We start from the raw sequence: 21,598 nt of genomic DNA, 5'->3' as shown, positions 1-21,598 counted from the left end.
CTCCTGATACCAACTATCTCCCCCACCCCCCATGAGCTTAAATCCAAACATCCCTTGTTTGATCAGATTCAGTGTCTCCTCTGTGTGGTCAGACACTGTAGCAGCAAAATAGCACTTTATTAATCTGTAGGAGCTGATATATTCCTGCTGAAGAAGAACTGAATGCTGAAATCAGTTCAGATGATGCTTCAGTGAAGCTAAGATATGTAATGGAGTGTGTACCCCCCTTTTTTTAGACCAGTTGTTTGTTTTAAAAAGAACATAATGATTCGGTTTAATAATGATAAGTATAACAATTTCAAACAACTGTATGAACTGTGGGCTGTTCAGAAGTTTAGCTGGTACCACTGTTGTCTTGCATCATGAAAATCCTGGGTTCAAATCCCAGCCTGGGGTCTTTTTTTTTTCACGTTTGCATGTTTTCCTTGTGCATGCATGTGCTCTGTCCAGGTACTCCGGCTTCCCCCCACTGTCCATGTTAAGTTAATCCAAACTGTCCTTAGGTACGAGTGTGTGCATGTATGACCGTTTGATCTGCCCAGTGACGGACTGGTGATTTCTCCAGGGTGTGTCTGCTTCTCGCTCAAAGGTTGCTGGAGAGAAGCACCAGCCCTGTTGCATTATATGTTTTTACGGTCATTGATTTTCATGATCATGTGGATCAACCTGAGAGCATTTGCATCCTACCCTTCCATTATCTTTCACTTATTTCTGGAAACTGTTATGGGGTGCGGTTGGTGGTGGCGAGAATGAACGCAGACGACCCAGGTAGTGATGAAGATGATGATGAATTTAATAAAGAGAGCTCAAACACAGTCCGACACAGGCGGCACGGCAGAGAGTTAGCACACAGCTAATTACCGGTAGCAACTGAAAGAGAGGACTGAAAACGAGAGCTGAACCAACACAGGACTTTACAGTTCGACTGTGGTGGCAAGCAGACAAATGACGTACGACGAGGATCCGACAAGAGACAGAGACAACAGGTGGGACTAAATACACAGGGAGGGTAATCAAGGAATGAGACACAGAAACAACAGAGACTCAGGACAGAAACTGAACACAGAAAAACCTTAAAATAAATACACAGAAACACGGATCACGACAGAAACTCTCTTGTCTCTATGAACCAATAAACAAACAACATATAAATATTTTAACATTAAGATGCATAAAACATAAAACAATGGGTGCATTAGCTTCATCGACCGGATACACCTAAACTGCTTGTTGCATGTGACCTCACTGATGTGAAACACTGGATGGGTGTACTGTTTCTTTAAATGGAGGAAAGACAAGGGAGGAGCAGAGTCAGAGGAGAGAGAGAGAGTGAGTGAGAAGGAGATGTAGTAAAATAAGCAGAGCTGTATTCATGGTTTCCTCTCTGTAAGAGAGGTGGATTTAGATAAGACAGAAGGATTTCACAGAAAGAAAGACAGAAAGAAAGAAAGAAAGAAAGAAAGAAAGAAAGAAAGAAAGAAAGAAAGAAAGAAAGAAAGAAAGAAAGAAAGAAAGAAAGAAAGAAAGAAAGAAGAAGGAAAGAGAGGGAGAGAGAAAGAGGCTATACACATTTAACAGGATTTTTCTAAAAGCATTCCAACAATCTGAGGAGGAGTTATCTCAGATCAGCATCTTGCAAGATGTTTTACAAGGACTCAGCTCACTGACCTCTGATGGCTTAACGCGGAATATTTTTGCTGTTTTAAAGCGAAACTCTTTCTTCCTTTAAGACGTTTTTCTTTTTTCCTAACTGAAATAATTTTAAAGTCACTTTTCAAAGAGATTTCATCACCTCCTTTGCAGGTTACGTGAATTTCACAGATATTTCTTTACTCCCCAAAACCTTTAAGGCAAAGTGCTGAATGTTTTTCAAGTTGACTGGAAGTAAACAAATCTCAGGAAAGCATTAACCCTGTACTTTACATTCTAAATGCTTTTGGGCAACTAATTTATGCTTTTATTTATGAAGCTTTGAAAAGACAGCTGTTCACGTGAGCTGTTGAATTTGAAGTTGATCCTGTGTAAACTGAACTTCTTGTCAATGCACAGTTTTTAGACTTCAGCTGAATTTTCCCACATATTTGCCACGCTGCTGTTGTAAAGCTTTGCGCAGATATTTACAATTTTAGCATCTGGGTGAAAGAGAGAAAAAGAAGGGAAGACAGATGGCTCAGAAAGAAGGAGGAACAGAGCAGGGGCGCCTTAAAACAGAGGACAGTCTAGGGACCAAAACCATGGCTGGGGCCCCCTTGGCTGGTGGAGGAGTGGTGGTGGAGGTTCGGGAGAAGAAGGGACCTCTCCGGGCTGCAATACCCACAATGCCTTTCCCCGTGGCTGTCATTTGTCTTTTCCTAAACACCTTCATACCTGGGCTTGGTGAGTTCAAAATCGCTTTTTCTGTTCTACTGCTGTCTGAAATTAACGCTACAAGAGTTAGCGCCAAAGCTGAAGTTGATCATTGTTTGCCACTGCAATGACTGAATGAAGGTATCATGCATGTGATGTCGTTGTTTATGTGTACAGCCAGTAAGATTGTATGTGTAACATTGTGTGGTTACACTTATAAACTCTATGGTTTACCATAAACCCTGGGGTTAAGAGCATAGACTTTATGTCCGTGCCTATAAACTATCTGGTTACACCCGTAGACCACGTAGTTATAGCCTCCGGATCAACTGTGGCTCAGTGGGTAGTTGTCTTGCAATTGGAAGGTTGTAGGTTTGATTCCAGCTTCTTCCTGTCACCTGACTACGGCTGCGTTCACACCAGGCCTGGTTAGTCTGCTTTATTTGAAATCGAGTTTGTTTGGGGAGGTATGCATCAACGTGCCACTAGTCCAAAAGCAGGAAGCGAATTATAGTGCAGAGTTTTCTGGGTAAACTCAACCAAAACAAATGTGTGAGTCTAGCGTTAGCTCTAGACTCGTTTTGGGTAAATGGCTCATTTACCTAAAACAAAAGAGAAATCCTACAACTGCTGAAATCCAATGTCTCTCCATTTTTGTTTATATTGTGCAAGAAGGAAGTTGCGTTCATGTCTTGTTCAGAGGTTTCCATGTCGATTCTTTCATTAGTTCTTGGTGCAGCGCCACCACAGGCCAGGAGGTGAACAGCTTTTTCAAAGAGTTTGGATTGTGAAAGAGAACTGCATCAGCTGAAAATACAACTAACGTAGCAGTTCTGGTCCACAGTCGAACCGAGTCTACCAAACTATCTTAAGTGAAAACGCCCTCTGTATCACATCAACCTTAATTCTACATAAAGTGGGCATTCACTCTTAAACAGAACAATGTCTGTTGTAACAAGAAAAAAAAAGTAAGCGTTTAGGTAAAAGTCTAATCAGGTTTAGACTGAAATTATAACGGCACTCATAAAACTTTTCCTTTATACACATTAGTCTATGCCACAAGTTGAATACTTGAGTGCTAATGGAAATGTATGACCTCTATTATTAATCACATCTGAAAAAAAAAAACCTTTTTAGAGTGGTTGAGACCTGGGTAATTATCCAAATGATCCAAAATGTACTCTTTTTTGCAGCTAGAATACTTCATATTTTATATTTGTGAAACCAGGACATTAGACATATTGGACGATGCTCTCACAAGTTCCCCTTTGACTCCTGACTTGCAAGTTCAAAAACTTGCCAGAGTGCTTCTATCTCTGTGAAACACCTGTAAGAAAAGGCAGATAAAGGCAGCAAGAGCTCTTTTTCACACCTCTTGAAAAGTGTAAGGTGTTTGAAAACACAACTGACTTTGCCAGGTGTTAATGCGCTGCAACTAGAAAGTGTCACAATCTGGGCGAAGCAGAAATGTCACTGGTGTCATCATTATGGCAGCGATATTCTCACAGTGGATGGATAAATCAAGTCAAGTGTGGGCGACATTAGCGTAGGCAGACTCATCATTTGTTATCAAGACAACAAACTTTGGCACTGTTTGGAGGAATTAACTCTTTATCAGACTCTTAATCCAGATTAGTCACTAGCCCATGCAACGCTGTGAGTTTTACTCTGCAACTGCCGACTGGCAGGCTAGCAGACAATTGTTTCCATTTTTATAATTTAACACTTTTGTGGAATATTTACATGAAATTATTTTTCTCTTTATGTTTCTCACTGTTTATTTATCACTACTTCATTTCCACCATTTTCAGGCCAATGGAAATAAGTAATAATAGAAAACATCAGGTCAAGTAGGTGTCTTTTTATGCCTTTCATGCTGCTTATAGCATGATTCAACAGAAACCAGGCGTGAAAAATTAGAAAAATTTGCAACAGGCTTTAACAACGATATAACAACAAATAATGAAAATCAATTATTGTTGTCTGTTGTGTGAAACATTAAGACTCCATAATGCAGTCAGTCTGATTCACTTGGTATGAATGAAACAGAATGGACCCTTTGTGCTCTCTGAAGTCCGCCTGATCCTTCATCCGTCACTCTGCTTTCTGTGTCACGTCACACGCAGCAACATCTGGCCCCTAATGACCCACAAACAAATATATGCACGGTCTCAGCAGGTGGCATCATCCTCACTGATGTGTTGGTCCACATTTTGTTTAGAGCAAAGCTTGGTGAGCTAGAATAATTCCTTTATAAGAAATTTGTAACAACCCCTCCCCTCTGACCCCCTAAAATTACTTTTTTTTTTTTTTTTTTTTTCTTACTTTGAAGCAGTTATTCAGAAAAAAAAAATAGAGAATGGAGAAAAAAACTGAGAATTTTTCTTGGCATCATATTTGTCTGTTTTCACTGAATATTATTCAGCTTTAATAAACTGTTCTTTTTTTCCTTTTATAATTCTCAATCTGCTCTGAAAGTCACTTTTTGACATAAATACCGTCTGACTCTCTCCCAGATGCCGTCTGAAGGCATCAAGGCGACGCTTCACCTCGGTGTGTCTGAAGCTTCTTGCTCACACAGTGAGTGTGTGTGCGTGCAGGGTTTCTTTTTTTTTCTTTTTTTGTTGCCTGAATGCTTTGACATTTCATTGAATAGCTGGGGCTAGTTGCCATGACAACGATGACTAAAATTGCGTGCACGCGCGTGTGTGTGCTTGTGTGTATATGTGTCATGGCCGTTTGGCTCTAATTGACTTTGACTGAAAACAGCGTATCGTTCTCTATCCAATTTGAGGCCAAAATAATAATAATAATAATAATAATAATCATCATCATCATCATCATAATGGAAGAGTGTGATTAAGTTTGGATGATAACCGGAGCCGGTCGCCACCCCCTGCAGGAATTCATGCACAGGTGCAACAAATTAGGATAAATTTGTGGCACAGCATCCGGGACGCTGGTATTGTTTTGTGGAAAACACAGGCTGCAGTTTTAAGGTCACTCATACGTCAAAAAAATAAAAATAATCAAATGTATCTAGAGGTTACTAATTAAAAGAAAATTAATTATGAGGGATGTGAACCGTTTAAAATTATGGGGGTGCAGAACAGCTGAACCAGAAACACAGGATAAAAATTCACACCTTGTTTCCTCACGGTCTTTTAATTAAGCAAAACATTCTGGTAATAGATAAGTGAGGATTTCTGAAATTATTTCCATTTACTAAATGCAAGAATAATAAGGGAATATTTATGCTTTTTTTTTCAAAAACCTGATTTAAATTATGAAGTATAAATTCATTTATGTAGCATTTAGTGTTATTCTAAGCTTCTTTCAATTCCTCCCAACAGAGCAGCAGTAAATGAGTCAGGTTTGGACACACACTTATAGCTCTGCCCGTAAATCTTCTGTAGGATTCAGGGCTGCTGTGTGGGCTACTCTTAAAACGTCGGTGTTATTGTCCGTAAGCCACATTGTAACTAATTACTTGGCATGCCTTAACTTCCATTAAGATGCTGCTTCAATATTCCCACAGGATGTTGTCCCTCGTCATGCTATCTGTTTTGTGAAGTGTAACAATGGTCATTGCGATCAAACTCTTCAAGGTCAGTTTCATCAGACCACAAACTTGGCATATCTTCAAAAATGAAGAACTTTGTCTCTGCATGGACGTGCAAACTCCAAGCCAAATTTTCATTTTGCCTTTGGAGCAACGACTTCTTCCTCACCGAGTGACACAGTTTCAACCAGCATCTTCAGAAGGTCTTGTCCTTTAGCTCTTGGATTGATATTCCAATTTTTCACAAGAACATTTCATCCTCGAGACACAGACAAAAATCCACCTTTTTCTGAAGAGTGTAATTACTGGACATTCTCGTCCATATAATTATTTGAACAGATGAATGGGGCGCCTTCAGATATCTAGAAGTGGTACTCACAGACGATTAAGACGTGTCGAAGTCGTTTTCTTAATATCCTACCTAGTTTATTCTGATTTTTTTACATGATGGGAACAGAGGTAGTGTGTTTGAGGTGCTGTTTTTAAAAAGTGTTTGCCCCCATGAGAAGCTCGCAAAGCCATGACGTCATCATCTAGGCTTCACCTAGAGTTGTTTAAAGGTGTAATCGTCTTAGTTCATTTTAATTTCTGACTCCTTCCCGATTTTGATTCTCAGAGGGAAAAAAATGAAATAATTTGGTTATTCTATATAACATAAAACCAAAAAGATTCAACCTGATTTATTGTCTTTAACTGATTAAAATGTGTTATTAGTATTTTTATACAGACTCGTAAATCTGCTTCAGCTGCATGAAGTGCAGACTTGTGTTTTGCAAAGTAGTTCCTAATATTGCTCCCAGTATTTTTTTCCCCTTTTGAAAATAATCTCATTTATCTATTAGTCAGATTTCTACCATCTTGAACTTCTGCTCTGTGTTGAGTTTCCTGCCCCATAGCGTCTCCATGTTTTGGTTCTTACCAGCTTCTCCCTCTTATCCAGACTTGCATGCAGCAGATTAGAAACACTGCTTTCGCACATCATGAAAATATTAGCAATTTCTTTTATGGTCATTTTGTTTTTTGTTGTGATGTTTCCCAGTTTACTCAACTCTACATTCTTTTCCTCTGTGCCTTGTTATCCCTGACTCTTTATAAGCGGCCTGCCCTGTCCTCTTTAGTAATAAAAGCGAACGCTCTGTTCCAAGGATTATCCCATTCTTCCTCTAGAGCAGTTCTGCCCCTAACTTGGTGCGGGAACAAAACTGGTACCTTTTCCATGAACTGTCAGGAAACAAAGCAGATTTCTTTGACCAACGTAAGAAGGAGGCAGATGTTATTATCAAAACATACTTTCAATACACATAATCCAGTTAATTATCACATCCTTACTTCATCTTTGATAAATAATCAACATTCTTTGCAAACTGATTCAATATCCCTCTCAGCGAATGACAGTTAAAAAAAATAATAATATGGGAAAATTAGATAAACAGATTATTTCCCGAATGTTTTTGTGGAAATGGAACCGAATATCAAATTTCTGAGAAACCCAAACAGGCAACAGTCCCCAGTGTTTCCCTCTTGTTGATATGATAGATATTACACAACAGGAGTCTTGGTGATTGATTTAACTCTCATTCAGCTGCCTCTCTTCTGCTCCGAAAACAGGAAGCAGCAGAGGACAGAAATTAACACGGTTATTAGCACAGTTTTTAACACATTAATAACCGACAACAAAGCCGAGCAGAGACTCTCGCTCTGGTCAGAATTAACAAGTGTTTCTGAGTTGACGATTACGCTTTCGTTCTCTGTTAATTGAATCCTGAGGCATTAACAGGCTAGAACTCGTGTGTGTGTGTGTGTGTGTGTGTGTGTGTGCGTGTGCGTGTGTGTGTGTGTGTGTGCGCGTGCGTGTGTGTGTGTGTGTGTTTGGCTTAGGAGTCTTTGCTTCTTCGTGGAGAATTTGAAAGTGTTTATTTTCGGTCTAGCAGGTGCTATGCTAGGCGTTGCAACGCAGGGGATACGCTGCTCAACAGGAACCCATCTGTGCGTATCAATCACTTCACGTTGGCTTCTGGGGGAGGAGAACGACCGCTTGCTCTCGCTTGTTGCCGTCTAAGCCGTAATTTCCCGGAAGCAATTGAGACATTTTTGAAGGGAAAGTTGATGAAAAGTAAATTAATTACGGGTCTTAAATCGACTTCACGTTGGCAGCTGAAGTGGGTTCAGCTGATGTCAAACATGAGTGGTGTGGTTAACAGCTCATATTCGGACTGTTAATCTCCAATAACATTAAATCATCCCTCCGCTGTGTGTGTGTCTTTGTGTATGGAGGGTGGGATGGGACAGGGTAGTGTTGATGTCACTCATTAGCTCCAGAACCCCAGCACCCCACCTCCAATTCAGTTTTTCTTGTAATTAGAGCCATGTGCTTGAGCCAGCCTTCTTAGACCAAACCATGCTGTCTCTCTCGATGAACAGAGGACTTGGATTTAAGAATTTGACTGAGTATGTTGGATCCCTAAAAGCCCAATCCTTTGAACCAGATCAGAAATGAACCAATCAGCATCAAGCTGCGCGGCTCCTCGGGGTTATTTTAAACCGTCTGCTCTTGCATTTCTTTGTCACCTCGGGAGTGGCCATCAAATGACAAATGTTCAGCTATTTTTACCGTGTGCTGATTAGCTCAATATCGGCGGCACGGCTGAGATCAAGAAACATGTTGAATTAGTTTATTTCAAGCAAGCAGGTTCTGAGTTTTAGAGAGGCACTTAATCACAGCGTCTAATAGCTCTTATTGTCTTAATTTTTCAGGCTGTGGTTTTAGAATCAAGATCGAGTTTGAGATGTGACAACCTAAACGGAAAAGAGAGGGAGCTTTCACATTCTCTTTTGTGTTTTTCTAGATTGTCACCTATTGTGTTTGGCTTGTATGAAGAGGAGAAAAATACATTCCCACAGCAAAATAACCTGCTGCAACATCAGCGCCCAATTAGTGGAAAAACATGCAACTTGCACAGCAGGAGTTCTTTATTTAGCAGGAGGCTTAAGGCAGCTTTTTGTTCCGACATCAGACTTTTAATGACGTGACGCTCAGGCAGCTACAGGTTTACCTTACCAGATCCACAGAGTGTCCTTTCAATCAGCAGACATAACGAATAGTGGATATTACACAAACTGGTAGGATTGGAAATGTAAGCTGAACAACAAGCTCTGCTGAGATTTATCTGGACAGAACCTTCCCATTGCTCTTTCTAATACCATAGTGACATCAGGTAAATTGGTCACTATTTACCTGATATGTGACTTTGCATGGATGCAAAGTCACATGTCTTTGCATCCATGCGTGCACGTGTGTGTGTGTGTGTGACTGATGTCATGTGCATTGATGCACTGACTCATGTTGACATTTCACCATGACAGAGTTTGCGCTCACACTGTGGGAAGTTGGTGCTGTTCTCTCTCTGAAATGACCCTTCTGTGTCAATCATGCACACAAGCAGAGAGCTGACAGATTTTTCCAAATAAACTGAGTTTGCTTTTGCAGCAACATGTTGAGTAGTTGTATAAGACCTCGTAACAGATTTGGTGAACTTGCACTCCATACATAAAGAAAAACACCAACTGTTTTACCTGCACAATTGCAAGTTACCTAAAAGAAAATTCCCCCTTTGGAAATAAGTTTAGATTCCTTATGTCTTTGTCGTGTTCCTCTCCCTTTAAGTCTTCTTCTCTTTTTGTCCTTGACACGCTCACACTCTGTCATTAGCCTCCCACACTGGCAGTGGGTGCCTTGTAGAGCTCTCTGTGTAATTATAGTAATAAGTCTGGCTAATATCTAGGCGCACACATTCAAACTCTCACAATTTTCCTACATGCTACATACAAAAGGAGCTAAGAGCACAGGCGGGAAGGAGATCCCTCTGGAGGAAAAATATGGGAGATTTTCTTTGGAGTCTATCAATGTTGAGTTTAAGTTTAAAAGATATCACACAAGATAAGCCATTTTCACAACACAGTCTAATTCAGGCATTGCAAAGGATTGCGCAACAACTCAAGCATGCTGTGTTTCTCTATTTCATACAAGCAGCACCAGTTTCACACAACCTGTCACTGTCTTTTGCCTAGGAAATACAGCAATTTTCTTTTCTTTTCTTTTTTTTTTTTTGCAACACAACAGATATAGGGACAGAGAGAGAAAGAGCAAAACGAAGCAAAGCTAGTAACTAACTATTGTCACCAAGTGGCAGCTTGGTTGTGTCGCAGACGGTAAAGGGTTTGTTCTGAGTTGAGGAGGCGTTGGTGAAGCGCTGGGGAGGCAGAGGAAAAGCCTGTTGAAGCAAATTAGTGCTGCTTTCTCGAGTTTGGTGTAGATTATTGAACGTCATCCGTCACGTTCGCCTCGCTGGTTATGAAAGACTTTTTTTTTTTTCTAAAAGGAAAAACCATTCTTAAAACGTTTCATCCACTGTACTTCCCTACGCAGTTGAAGAGCGATTTGAAATAGGAAGAAGTGGGAACAGATAATAAAGAAATCATAACTAAATAACTTAAAAGTTTAGCAGTCTTTCGGTCAAAACAAAATACATTCAAATACATGGTTTGTGAATATAAGCCAGAGGTTTCTGCCTGGAGCAGAACTAATGCAATTAATGCACAAATATTTTGATTTCAAATTGATCCCTTGTGAGCATTTATTATATTGAAGGTGAAGTGAGGATGCATCAGAAAAGGTTGCAATATTCATTAAGGAGACAATTTACAAAACTTTTTACTTGAACCAAATGTATGTATATCTCTTTAACTTGTAGGATCCTTAAGGATTTAGATTTTTGTTGGTGTTTCGATCATGTTCCAGTTTATTTATGCTCAGCAGGTCTCATCTCATTTCTCTGTTTGTTATTGCTAGTAAGGTGTTGCCATATTGGTTTATATTCTGTATGTTTGAATTTACTTCTCTCCCGCCCTCACTAAGGGACAAGGGTGTACAGAAAATGGATGGATGGATGAATTTACTTCTGCCACATTTGCACAATTACCCTTTCCCCTTGGTTTGTGGATCCTTTTTTGTCATGATGAGTTTCTACAAGATATACTGCTTTGTAAATTTCCCCGTAAGTTGTCCCCGCAATCAAGTTGAAAAAGTATATACGCTAATCCGAGAAAGTGAACGTGAAAGATACGTGTAAAATAGCAGCATGAGTTTGAAACTTAATTTATGTCAACCTTTAGAGTCTCTGTTTCAAGATCTGACCTCCATCTCTAATGTGCTGATTTATCACCATGGCAGCAAATTCAATCATTAATATCATTATTTTTGTTTTCATGGCAACACACTCAAATGTGCAGCATTCCTGTTTTGTTAGCCTGCTCCTGTTATGTTGTCTTAGGCCTCAACATGAAGCTATTTCTGGCTTAAAAAAAAAAAAAATAATCCAGTGGCCATGAGCCGGTCTCAAAGTAACTGCTGAGAAAATTCTTCTTGTTTATTGACTTTTTTGTATTTATAAAGACGAGAAAGAAATAGCTAAAAAATAAATAAATTCTATAGGCAATATGTCCGATTTTAGATACCAAGAAAACAGAAAAGGCTTTTACTCACGACTCCCTTTGCCTAGTGGACATAATAGATGATAAACACGTTAACGCCAGGCGACACGTGTTATCAGTACCTGACAGAGTGAGCAGAAGTTGGAAACCAGACAGGAAAAAGTGAAAGTAGCCAGACCGTATAAATCCTGTTGTGCATGCCAAAGCTCAGATGGAAGTGATGCGTAACCATGCAGCTTGCTGTCAGTCACGTCTGAAAGTGGGCGGCTCCGCCAGGCAGCCAGAGCATCTGTTGGTGGGCGAGGCCTCGGCGACCCGAAGATCCGATCTGAGCGGTTTTGTGTTCCTGCTGCTCTTTTATGTGAGAGGCTTTGAAGTGAGTCGCAGGTGAAAGATTGAGCCCTTCAAATGCAAGAGGTCAAGGGGTGTTTTTCCCACGTCTTTTAGCGATTTAAGGGTGAAAGCGTGAGGTATGATTTCACTGCACTCATTTAAAAGACTGATGCATCTGCCCTATTTGCTTATCTAGCTTCAAATGAAACACAGAAATGATCTGCGATCAAACTAACTCGAACAGGATCGATCTGTGGCATTTCCTTATTTCCAACGAGCAACATTCAGCTGGCAGCCGGGCCGCGCCGCGCTCGCGCCTCCTTCCTTCCACCTGTTCGGCTTTTCCCCTCCTGGTATTTGAATTCCTCCGAAGTGACGAGAACCGAAGCTTGCAGGGAGGAAAGGACCAAAGTTGCGATGCCCATGACGCCCACTGGCACTTCCAGTGTGGCTGTCAGCGTTTGCAGGAATCACTTCAGATTTTGCAAAAAGAAGGAAGACAGAAAAGCTTGAAGAGGCGACGGCCAGACATCAGTTGATTGTCTGAATGGAGATGTTGATTTGACTTCGAGAAAAGAGTCGCATGGACTGTTTGTTATTTTGAATATGGTGGTGCAACTTTATATTAAAGCTATTTTTCAAATATGAGATCAATAATTTGCTTCAATTTATAAAAAAATAAATAAAACGGTCAAAGATTTTATGATTCTGCCTACAAACATGAAGTCATTTTCTTTCCTTTCCTTTTAGCTTACCATTAAAAAAAGAGCTTTCCGTGCTTAAACAAAAAAACATTGATTAGCAATCTAAACTGCTGAGATCACGTTTGTTTACAAGTATTTTTCACCAAATACATCTAACTAAAGTACACCTGCATAATTCCTGTTGAATTGCTAACCTCGGACAAACAGGATGTCTTGTTCCTTAATGTTTTTGATCAACAAACTCACAAAGTGCAGCAGATTTGCATTTTTAGTAAACGTCTTCTGATACAGTCCTGAATTCAAATCAGGAACTTGGAAAACCACAGAACAGTAATTCTTTTGGAGAAAAGCACTAATTATGTATGACTAAATGTGATTATATGAATAAATAAATGGAAATTGTTGATTCGCAATTGTAATACCCAGACTTCTCATAGGGATGTGCTACATGTACCGCATGTTTTCTTTAAGAAATCTTTGTTTTTATTTATTACTTCTGTATTTTTTTAGTTAAAGCTGATCATCTGAACTTAGAATGCAGATTAACAATATGAATCTTTTAAGAATTGGTACAATTCTCACAAGATAAATTGTGGCTAATGTCGTAACCACAACTTGAGCGTACCAGCGAGTTTGGACTCAGTATGGGTAGTGGTTTATTCAGATACAAAAGGACAGATTTAAATTCAGACCTACTAAGGTGTTCCACATGAAAACTTATCCACATAATAGTTTTTATCCTGAAAATTGTAAATAATTCCTTGAACAAACAACATTTTCTGGGGAAAAAAAAAATGTTTTCAGCCTCGCAAAAAGACGACGTCTGATCATCGGTTTTAAAAAATTTTACAATGTTTTTCTTCTTTATGGTTTTGAGGCTCCTATTTGTGACACACACACACACACACACACACACACAAAAAAAACACAAACACACAGAAGCACACTTATACATTTGTGTGTTCACATCACACCATGCCTGTGTGTACAAGACTGAAACCTGAGTTGGCCAATCCAATATCCAACATATCAGGGCATGTAGTGTTAATAAGACAGGACTCTTTAAAATGCAGTGTTTCTGGGTAAGGGTGTTCCTGTGTTGTCAACTAATTAGAAAGAGTGGAGTCTCACTGTATGTTCACACCTGGCACACGAGACAGTTTTCAAGACAATAAAAGCTAAAAAGCTACAGAAAGACAGCCGAGAGACAGAGGAGTGAATTAAATGTGGATTTATCACATCTGACGCTGATGTTGTTGTCACAATTTAACAATAACATCACAAGGTTTTCTGAGATTGTCTCTTCCCACTTTAAATGCAGACGAATGCGTAGCAACATCGCAGCATCGTAGGTTGTCACTCAAGTAGGAAACGGTGGCCACATCTACTGACGTTTCAGTAAAGTCATCCATAAATTAGTTTTTATTAACATAAGCCACCCTGTTCTAAGCAGTAAAAGTCCAGACAGCACGCTGACAGGCTGTCAGCCGATTGGTGCGGCACTTCTAAGAAGAAATGATACATCGAACCACTTGGATTTCTACTTTTGTGTGTTTATTTTATCACACCGTTTAAGATCATCCAGGCAAAGATGACCCAACCCAATTAGGATTTTCTTTACAAAGGGAAAAAATTATCTTAACCAACCTGCTCCAATGGAAAAAGTACCAAGAAAACACCTCGAATACATAAAGTACACACAAGTATGTAAGAATATATATGGGAAAAACTGTTTTTTATGCCACAGATTGTTTATCAGAAAACCCAGTGTTCAGCAGTTTAACACAGTTTACACTAAAACTGTGTCAGATGTTTGTAATCTAAGACGTCTGACTGCTGTGCCAGCTTAGTCTGAACCCCATTCATGACTATAAATGGACAAATATACACAAGAAGGCCAAATCCAATGCAGTTCGTTGCTGGCGAGATAATCCAAAAGAAAAGCACAGAGGCAGCCCAAGAATCATCCATTAACTTCGTATCAAAAGAGCAACAGTCATGCCTTTATGCGCGGACAATGCTGTTCGTGAGCATGTGTTGTCATGGAAACACAGCGATACAACAATGTGGCTTGTGTGCAGACAGCGTGACACGCGTTCGCACAGAACGTTTGCGGCAGCGATAAATGTGCCGAGGTGCTCTGGGTGAGGAGTGATGGTGCATTCAGGAAAACGACAATTGTCCAGAGAGATGATCCCTTATTTCAGCTCATGCAGTCAATGGTGGGTTAATATGGCTGCAGGCTTCCAGGGAATGGAGACACGATGCCACAGCGGCTGCGAGCTGAGTGGATGTAAAAATCACAGTTAAAGCTGGGTGCTTATCTACCAGTGGTTTGTAATCAATGCAGTATACGTGGTGACTTGGTCTGCAATCCCTCTATGTTTACACAGTTTTAACTGGGGTCTGTGTAGAGTTTCTTTTAAATATGCAGACGTCCTAAACTTTTTCTTTTAATTTTATCTAGTTTCAGCCACAGACTTCTATGTATTTTACACAATATACCATCATCCTGAGGATGAAAAATATGTAGATTTTACAATTTCTCGAAATATTAGAAAGGAGTGGTTTATTTGTATTCAGTCTTCCAGTCAGGCTTTTTATAAACGTCTCCACTAGCTTTAAACAAGTGGACACTGAAGTATTTCCACATTGTTCTTTGCATAGCAGCTCGGACTCAGTCCCACTGATTCATGATGTGTCCAAATGTTATTTTTGAAGTCTTACCGACATGAGTTAAGTTTAGACTTTGACTAGGCCATTCTGAGACGACTGTGCTTTAATTTTAACCATGTTCGGTCCTCGCAGAAGTTGAAGCTCTGCCCCAGCCTCAGGGTTTTTACAGCCTTCAACAGGTTCTGGTCCAGGACTGTCCGGTATTTGTTCAGTCCATCCTCCCATCAGCTCTGATCGGCTTCTCTTTACCTGCTGAAGACGTTCATTCGCGCAGCATGACGCTGCCATTCCAGATGAATCTGAGGAAAACCATGAAAATCATTTTAATATGAATTGGTCTATCACACAAAAACCCAATGAAGCACTTTGAACTTTGTGTTTATAACCAGACCAAGTCTAAGGGGTATAAATACTTTTACAAGGCTTCTTACTCTAAGCAGAAGTGCAGCAGCCTCAAACAAAGTGCTCTGTGTGATTGCATTAACTTGTGTGTGTGTGTGTGTGTGTGTGTGTGTGTGTGTGTGTGTGTGTGCGTGTGTGTGTGTGTGTGTGTGTGCGTGTGCGTGCGTGTGTGTGTGGTGATCTTGTCTCATAGCTCGGAGTCAGAAGAGTCGGGGGACTGTGAGATATCCTTGAAATTTTATGAACTTCATAAATCTGAAATTTGTGTCAAGAAGATGAATGCTAACACATTAGATCATACTCCAAATGTTTTTTAAAAAAACTAATTACATTTCCATTGCTTATTGTTTTTTTGTTGTTGTTTTTTTAATCCTGTAGTAATTATGCTGAGTATAGAGAAGACTTCCTGAGCAGCTCCAGGCGCTGCTGTGAGTTTCACTTCACATTAACTCGTGAATTGTTTTCATCAGAGTGCTCTGGTCTATTTCCCAGGGAAGACAGTTGTTTGATATAACTCACCGGAGATGAACCAGAGTGGAAAACTACTTTAAAAAGCCCTTAATCACGCCAGTCTACAAATATCACAGAGCCAAATACAGGGCAGTGATAAGTGAGGCTGCTTCGGCGACATCGCAGCTGTTACTACCTTCGTTTTTTGTTGTTCTTTTATTTTATTTTTATTTATTTTTTTAAACTGTGCAGCTTAGGATTTTGTCTTTGTTTCTGTCGCAGGAACCTTCGTCTCTGCGTTCACCGTGCTGTGCGGCGCACGCAGCGAGCTGATCTCAGAGAGAGGCGTGTGCTGCGTGTTCTGGCTCAACATGGCGGCTGCCCTCATCCAGATCCTGACAGCCGTCATAATGGTCGGATGGATCATGAGCATCTTCTGGGGGATGGACATGGTCATCCTGGCGAGTCAGTAGCTGTATTTATCTGCCCTCTGCTCCCTCTCTCTTCTACAGTTTCCCTTTGAGTGATTTTAGTGTCAACTTTTCCTTTTTTTTTTCTAATAAGTTAAACATGTTTTCCTTTTAGGTAAAATGTTGACTCGGGAGCTGATTTGGTGGTTTGTGCCCTCCTACGTCCTCCTTATCCAAAACGTTTAGCATTTCTAACACTAGCTAGGTTTTAGATTGGTGCTTTGTTTTCATGCTTTTCCTGTTTCACAGTCAGTACGCCCAGCATATGCCAGTCTGAAAATGATCCGTCTGAAAAGGATCAATTATACATTTTTTTTATTTTTGCAATTCGGTTAAATTCGTAACAAAAGCACAAAAAAGGCCAATGCATTCTACTTAGGTCTACCCTTATTCAAACTCATTTGTTTAACTAAATGCAACAGTTTCTAATATTCTCACCTGAAGCCCCTCCATATCAGGGGAGCTGGTGAAGGTGATGAAGGTGACAGAGAGTTTTAGAGTGAAGGGTACACGCTCCTGTCATGGTGTGCTATTTTGGGATTTACTTCCCTCTGGATCATGCAAGCTTTTCAGATATATGCAGGCATCACGTCTCCATTTTCTTGAATCTGACTGCTTGACGGTGTTCTATCAGATAGCCATACGCTATCAGGATCATAGACATAAATACGTATTAATGTCTATGATCAGGATAGCATACATGCAGTGAGTACGCATGCCCGCGCATGCGCATTAAGAAGTCCGACCGTCAGTGGAGTTGTCAGTTCAGTTTACGCAAGAAGTTATGACGAAAATAAGTCATTAAATTGTTTATATTATATAATATGATAACTAGATAAATATACATGCGTTGTCGTGGTTTCAAAGTGTATTTAAAGCAGGTCTGGCTGCAGCTGCAGTCAACTACAACACAGGCCCGTGTAAAACTCATTAACCTACTTAAGCGCTAAGTCAGGATGCCATACAGCTGTTAATAACAAAGTGTATGATGATCTACGTCATGATTCTATGTTGCTAATTAAATAAAAATCATATGGTAATGACTGCGTATACATGTCTGAGCTAAGCGTGTGACTATCTGACGACGTATGCTGATCTGACGTGGCGATGAGCTGCTGCCTTGTGCTTAGGGTCAAACTTCACGTCTTTACAAGGAAAAAAACCTTTAGATTGAGCAACCAAAATGAGCTGAAAACAATGTTATTTGAGAAGAATAGCATCCAGACTCGAGCCGTTTCTTTGTGAATATTCCTCTACAGGTTCGTAGACGGGCTGTGTTTACGTCAGCGGTTTTGATTTTGAGCAATATGGTTTCCGGGTTACTCCACTGCGACACAGTAACACATATCTTCACTCTGTAATCATCTCACGTGGTTCAGCTTTCTAATGAGGTCGAGATTATAAATGATGCTATTGTAGCTGGAAAGATAAACCCACTTTTTTAAGCAAGAAGGAGTCGTACTGGAAAAAAATAGGAATCGCAAGTAATTCAAAAATGCTAAAATGAATAGAAAACAACATGCTAACTCAGGGGTCCCCAAACTACGGCCCGCGGGCCGGATCCGGCCCGCCACGTCATTTGGTACGGCCCCCTGAACAATGCCGGATCCGGCCCGCCTGCTCATACCAGAGAGCATTAAGTGATTTTTTTCATATATTGTATTTTCCGGTTTATATGTGGATTTTTCTTCAACCACCAGGGGGCTTTTGAGCAAATGTGAAACTTTCCCTCAATGGAATATATACTCGTCAGTCACCGTTTCACTCACGGTTTTTTCCATTTGCATTGTGGGTAAAAATCTATCCAAAGGCGCGAATGTGTCGTCGTCTCTCTCTCCCCCCCCCCCTCCCCCCACAAGAATTTTTTTGTTTTTTTTACTGCAAAAACTAAGACGAGCCCCCGACCACAGAAAGGAACAGCTATGTGGCCCTCGCAGGAAAAAGTTTGGGGACCCCTGTGCTAACTGATTAAAATGCTCACTTTTATGACTGAAGCGATGGATATTTGTTTTGATTGCTGGGATTTATCCACGGCAAAAAATAAATAAAAAATCTGAATTACACCACTCCTGTTCTTTGGTAGCAATATCACCAAAATAATATAAATCCACTTAAAAACCCACATGTATTCAAGATATCTTGCATTATTTATAAACATCAGATGCAAGAGCATGTCGAACAGAGATGGGAAGGTGGGCAAATTTCACCTCCTTCTTCTCTGTCATGAAATGTATTCTTCTTCTTCTTCAGGAGTGACGCCTGAACTGGCTGCAGCACACAGAACGAGTCTCTATCCCCCCCAGTGAGCCGAGGCAGCCTTCAAATTAGTGCAGAACTGCCTCCTTTGTGAGCATGCATGAGTGTGCACATGTGAGGAGGTTCCTGCCTGTGTGCGATCAAAGCGCATCAGCTCACACACACAAGCCCGGAAGACGGTGTGTGTGTGTGTGTGTGTGTGTGTTCGCAGTGCTGTGAACGTTGAGTGTCTGTTTAGAGCCAGCACCCCCCCGGTGTGTTTTTGTGCACAGATCCCGACTGGTTTTCAGGCCTCCGGGTTCTTGTCTTCCTCGACCGTCGCTGCTGAAATTTCTGCTTTCTGCTGGCTGCAGCAGCAGCGCTGCTGGGTATTTCTGTTGTGTTTTCTGGTTAGCAGGGCTTTTCGAGCTGAACTCGTTTACGCATGTTTGGGTAGAGGATTAATTGTCAGATCAATATTACAGCACAAGTCTCTGCGGCTTTGGGAGTTGGTGCTCTCTTTCAGCTGCACTCCTTTTTTTATTTTGCCTCCAGCAATTCAATCGGAAATATTGGATTTTTATCAGTTTTCCTGTTCTCTTGATCAGCCTCCATATCTCTTTTCATGTTCTCTCTCTCTTCATGTATGTAATGATTTCGGTGTTATTTTCCCCTACTGATCCTTTTCCATCCCTATCTGAAAATTGTTTCTATTTGATCTCTCCACATTCTTTCTTCCTCTGCCTCTGTTGCTTATCTTCATTTCTATTCAGTCTCGGTCTCCCTCTTCAGCCATTGATCCGGCAAACTAGAGTTGTGTTCCTGTTAATGCTTTCAGTAGCTCATGTAATATATCTGGATTAAGGGATACATAGAACGCAGCAATTTTGTTCTAAAAAAATGATGGCTAACCTTGTCTTTGTCTCTTTTTTTTTCTTTCCTCTGCTCTCCTTTTGGAAAGTTTCTGATGGTAAGTGTTTTTGTTGTTTTAAAGACATACGTATGTGCTGATCATTTGGTTCTTCACCTGTAATTTGGTCTGACAGAAAAATCAGAAGTGTAAAAGAATGAAAGAGCAGCTTTTTAAGTCTTATACTCCATGAATAAACAATAAACATATGTTAATTTGTTAGTTCGTATGGACAGGACGTTAGCATTTAGTTTATTTTTGTCCAAACACCTTGGAGAAAACAACGGTCTCTGTGGAACTTCACCTTATATCTCATCAAAAAGGACTATAAACCAATGAAATTTAAATTTCAACAGTTGTGATTGTTGTTAATCTTCTTTGGCCCTCATTATATAAAACTAGTCATTGCATTCACAATGGACATGGTAATGTGAGACGCAATCGAACTCACAGTTCGTTTAAATGTGAGTTTTTGCTGCTTATCCGCCTCAAGATCTGTTTTAGCTTCTAACCAAATATTATTTTTCCTCAACAAGTTTGGATGAAAATGTAACATTCATCACCATCTACATGCTGGCAATATATATTTAATATATTAAAAATGTTAATGTTGTATCAAAGCAACACAGTGAAACACTCGGCATCCATACCGCAAAACATAATTTATCTCTTTCTCTGACAACAAACATGCACTTATATAAGATTTGAGTTTTACAGTGGAATATTTTGCTATGTAAACGGTCTGAGCTTTTGTTTCCCTCAAGCAGATTAAATCAGATCCCTGCTTGTTTGCTGTGTGCAGCTCCAAAAAAACTGTGTTTGATGTCACCAAAACTTACAATTTAAGATTTCAAAAACAGTATGCGTGTCTTTGTTGCAACAATTCTGGCCTCTCAGTCTGTTTGTTTTAACCTTCGAGGCGACTAGTCCAATGTAACGGAAAATGAAATGAATGGATTTAGTCAGATGTCTCCCACTCTGACTACAGCACCTACTAAAGCAAAGCTCCCTCAGAAAGCCCGGCTTGACTCTGCCAACAAAACAAGTTCTTGGGCGCAAACTCGGTTCCAAAACTCCCTTTTTTTGTCACTCTTGTGCAGAAGTTGTCAGCACGTTGCTTATTTTCGTGTTACATGCTTGTACTCGCTGCTCACCAAAAACTAACTTGGAGTCTGCTGTCACTGCTGCTTCTGCAATATTTCACACATCCAACCACCCACTATCTTCACAACCTTTCCTCTGTTTGGCACTCTGAATAAGAGAAATTTGTTGTGTTAAGTCTGAATGTGTATTAGTTTGTTTTTGTTTTTTTTTTTACTGATTGTTCTGGTCAGAGGTTTGTCATGGGATTGGATTTTTTTCATTCCCAATAAGATTTGGTTTAATAACCCTGGAAGGTTGCACTACAACCACATGCTTTTTGTACCAATCGACAAGTTTCTGGCATCATAGACAGTTATTGGCAGAATCAGCTTAATTCATTTTTTTGTCTATTTCTTGCCATTAAGTATGGTCCACGAAATTTTAGTAGTCACTCGAAAGGCTTAATGTTATCCAGCTTCATTGTTTCCAAAACCAGCTTTGATGTTCAGTCGGATCACCAAATTGTGTCCAGTTCTCAGTCATCTGACCCAAACTGTCCTCGTCAGATGAAAGCAAACTGTTTATAATTATTATTCAAGAACAATCCGAACCACATCTGCTCCAAACTTAACATCTTTAGGTCAACTGAAAGTGGAGGCTCAACGCCCACAAGTCAAGTGAGAGAAGTTTCTAATTCGCTGAGCGATAGCAAGTCTCTGCTTTTTGTTTCTTGTAATCTTTGCATATCAAACTGTAAAGTTTTTTTTTTATGTGTGTGTGTGTTTCTTGATTCCTCAGGCTGTAGAGACCAAGGTATCCCTCAAGATGTCTGAGAAGCATCTCTTTCGCATTCGCTGACGGATCTTATGAAGCTTGCCCAACAAAACCGCAACGAAGGCAAACTTTTAACGACTTTTAACTTGATATTGAGTTGACA

General features: G+C 40.2%; 1 protein-coding gene across 1 annotated transcript; it reads left to right on the top strand.

The window, feature by feature from the left end:
- The first annotated feature begins 777 nt into the window (after positions 1-777).
- stum (stum, mechanosensory transduction mediator homolog) lies at positions 778-17,159 on the top strand. The gene is made up of 2 exons (XM_088001993.1): positions 778-2,376; positions 16,246-17,159. The coding sequence occupies exons 1-2, from the start codon at positions 2,166-2,168 to the stop codon at positions 16,434-16,436; spliced, it is 402 nt and encodes a 133-aa protein (XP_087858119.1). The 5' UTR covers positions 778-2,165; the 3' UTR covers positions 16,437-17,159.
- The last annotated feature ends 4,439 nt before the right edge of the window (positions 17,160-21,598 follow it).

This window comes from Poecilia mexicana, unplaced genomic scaffold (assembly GCF_051168715.1).
Source record: "Poecilia mexicana isolate PSO_F unplaced genomic scaffold, ASM5116871v1 scaffold_21, whole genome shotgun sequence".
Lineage (NCBI taxonomy): Eukaryota > Metazoa > Chordata > Actinopteri > Cyprinodontiformes > Poeciliidae > Poecilia > Poecilia mexicana.
This window is presented reverse-complemented; position numbering and strand designations above follow the sequence as displayed.